Source organism: Triticum urartu, chromosome 4A (assembly GCF_056163025.1).
Source record: "Triticum urartu cultivar PI428250 chromosome 4A, HENAU_Tu73, whole genome shotgun sequence".
NCBI lineage: Eukaryota > Viridiplantae > Streptophyta > Magnoliopsida > Poales > Poaceae > Triticum > Triticum urartu.
In genome coordinates this window covers 602572393-602575860 of record NC_141876.1, presented here as the reverse complement: position 1 = coordinate 602575860, position 3468 = coordinate 602572393, and the positions used below count along the sequence as shown (strand labels likewise).

At 52.0% G+C, this 3468-nt stretch overlaps 1 protein-coding gene across 1 annotated transcript; it reads left to right on the top strand.

Annotated features, from left to right (window-relative positions):
• The first annotated feature begins 1298 nt into the window (after positions 1–1298).
• On the top strand, positions 1299–3158 carry LOC125553160 (4-hydroxyphenylacetaldehyde oxime monooxygenase). Its single transcript, XM_048716944.2, has one exon. It carries the CDS (start codon positions 1380–1382, stop codon positions 2979–2981), a length of 1602 nt encoding a protein of 533 aa, XP_048572901.1. The 5' UTR covers positions 1299–1379; the 3' UTR covers positions 2982–3158.
• The last annotated feature ends 310 nt before the right edge of the window (positions 3159–3468 follow it).

The following is a 3468-nucleotide window of genomic DNA, read 5'->3' as shown; positions in this document are numbered from 1 at the left end:
TCTTCAGGCCTGGATAGAAGATTCAGTTTTATGTGTCACTGACGAGAACTAGCCTGGTGCATATAGATTCAGTTTTACTAAAAGGGTGGTGCGCGCTTTGCTGTGCCGTTTATGTTCTTGGGGTTGTACATGTTTTATTTTTTACATGGTCATTTCTTTAAGTTATGAAAATGATTTATTTGCTAGTTGGTTTGGCGTGTGGGGGAAACAATGGAGTGTGTTTTTTTATTTGAAATGCTACACCTATAGACAGACTTCACGAAATCATGGTTACAAATGGATGTGTCAATTTATGGTTGGAGATTAGAAGAAGATTGGCGCAGCGGTAAAAATCTGGGAAGTGATTAGTGGGAAAGTGCTTGATATGACCAATTCATAGCAAATTGTTCGTGAGTGCATCATTTTTCTTTTTTTATTGTGGTGTTTGGGTCGATCTTTTTTGACCATGTGATTGAAGGGCGTCATTTATTGAATACAAATACATGAGAAGGTTACCTATGTTGATGGCCGCATGTATTATGTTGGTGCTAAATGTGCCATACACAACACTTTTCGTTTGTCAACTAAGGCCCACATCACCCGGACTTACCAAGGGACCGATTCATCGAAAGATCTCAGCACGAAGCCCAGGTCAAGGACCCAATCAATCATGCATCCAATCTAAATTGAAGACCTCAGTTGAACGAGGGGGCTTTAAAATTAGGGAGCTTTATGAAGTTATAGATTTCATTGCCATAATGAAGGATTGACTGAGTCAAATCAAGGCATAAAAATTGTAGATCCCAATTAAATGGATGAGCTTCAAAATTAAGGAGCATAGTGTATTAAATAATTGAATGCGAGAGCTCCTTGTAAACTTGTTGATCTGATCAAAATTGGATGAGCCAAATTTAAATTGAAGATCTCGATTGATTGTGAGACCTTAAAAAAACTAGGAAGCTTAGTGTTATAGTAGTATGTATGTATACCCTCTGTAAAGAAATGTAGGAGCGTTTAGATCACTGTACAAATGAGCAAGATGATCCGGAAAAAAAGAAGAGCAAGGTGATCAAAATCCACTAAGAAAAGCAATATCACCAAAATGATTTGTCTGCGTCAAATGAGCAACACGATCCCAAAAAAGAAGAGCATGGTGATCAAAATCCACTAAGAAAAGTAATATCACCAAAATGATTTGTCTGCGTATCCTCTCACTCTAATCACCAAAATGAGGCATGCATGCCACATGCTTGGCAACGGTGTCACCTGCCAGGTCCATCAACTTTCACGCACAGTGCCATTGCCGCTCCACTTATAACCCCCATACCGTCCACGAGCAGCAGCACCTCATCTCGTCGGCGAGCTAGGCAGCTAGAGCTAGCTCACCTCCGGCCGAAACAATGGGGATCTCACTGCTCCACACGCAGTGGCAGCTGATCGCACAGCTGCCCCAGCAATGGCAGCTCCTCGTCCTTCTAGCCACCCTCCTCCTCCCCGCCGTCTCCTACCTGCTGCTGATAACGAGGGGCGACGCCGAGGGGGGACGGCTGAGGCTGCCGCCCGGCCCTGCCCGGGTGCCGGTGCTCGGCAACCTGCACCAGCTCGGCCGGCTGCCGCACCGCAGCCTGCGCGACCTGGCCCGGCGGCACGGCCCCGTCATGCTGCTTCGCTTCGGCACGGTGCCGACGCTGGTGGTCTCGTCTGCCGCTGCGGCGCGCGACGTGATGAAGACGCACGACGCCGACTGCTGCAGCCGGTTCGCGTCTCCGGGCCCTGCGCGGCTCTCCTACGGTGACAAAAGCATCGCCTCCTCGCCCTACGGCGCCTACTGGCAGGACATGCGCAGGCTCTTCGCCGCCGAGCTCTTCGGCCCGCGGGGCGTTCGCGCCGTATGGGCCGCGCGGCGGGATCAGGTTGACAGGCTCATGGCCGTCCTGGGCACGGCGGCAGCGACGGCGGCTCCGTTGGCGATGGACGAGCACGTGTTCCGCGTCGCCGACGGCATCATCGGCACCGTGGCGTACGGGCGCATCTACGCCTCGGAGGCGTTCGCTCGCAAGTACGAGCAGTTCCAGCACGTGCTCGAGGAGGCCATGGACATGTCGGCCAGCTTTTCGGCCGAAGACTTCTTCCCCAACGCCGCCGGCCGCCTCGTCGACCGGCTCACCGGCATCATCGCGCGGCGAGAGAGAATCTTTAGAGACCTGGACGCCTTCTTCGAGGTGGTGCTGGAGCAGCACCTTGACCCCGCGCGCCCCAAGCCAGAGAGCGGTGACGGCGACCTCGTAGACGCCTTCGTCAGAGCTTGGGAGGAGCACGGCTTCACGAGGGACCACACGAAGGCGATGCTCCTGGACGCGTTCCTCGGCGGCGTCGAGGGCAGCTCTATCACGATCCTGTGGGCGATGTCGGAGCTGGTTCGGAACCCGTCGGCGCTGAAGAAGGCACAAGGTGAGATCAGGGCCGCGGTGACCGCCCGCGATGTCTCGCCGCCGGGGCTGCCCGTCCAGCCGGACGATCTGCCCAAACTAACCTACCTGAAGATGGTCGTCAAAGAGACCATCCGGCTGCACCCACCGGCGCCTCTGCTGCTGCCGCGGGAGACGATGCGTCGCGTAGAGATCGGCGGCTACGACGTGCCGGCGAGGACGTGCGTGCTGGTGAACGTGTGGGCCATCGGAAGGGACCCGACAAGCTGGGGGCAAGACGCCGACGAGTTCAAGCCGGAGAGATTCGAGACGGACGGGAGGCACGGCAAGGTGGACTTGCGCGGCGCGCACTTCGAACTGCTGCCGTTCGGCGCGGGCCGGCGGATCTGCCCCGGGCTGGCTATGGCGGTGGCGACTGTGGAGTTCACGTTGGCCAACATGCTATGCAGCTTCGACTGGATGCTGCCGGAGGGGACCGCGGCGGAGGACATGAGCATGGAGGAGGCCGGCAAGCTAACCTTCCACCGCAAGACGTCGCTGGTGCTCGTGCCCACGCCTTACCGCCGCAATTAGTATGGAGGTCAACGACGTATGCGGCGTTGCCCTGACGTGCTTCAAAATGAAAATTTTAGCATCTTGCGCCGTATGCTACCTCATATATTGTATAAGAAAGTTTTTCATGTTTATGAACTGTTGTATTTCAACTGCTGGCTTACCACTGTCCTTCAATGGCAGGATTATGACAGCCCACCCTCTCTCTTCTCTCACACAATAAATTCAACATTTTATTCCACCTTTGCTAAATTAAATCAACTACATCTTTTAAACCATTATTTTTTATATATTTGAACTCCTGGCACAAAACCTTTAAAACAAGACAAATATTGGATACATTTCAAACATGTTCAAATTTTAACGTTTCAATCGACTTGTTTCACTTCATCCATTTGAGACATTTCAAAAATAGATTTAATTTTTTTCAAAAAAACAAATCTGAAGTAGTTCAAACAATCATTTCAAAACATTCACCAAAATTGTTTCATAAAATCCATTTCAATTA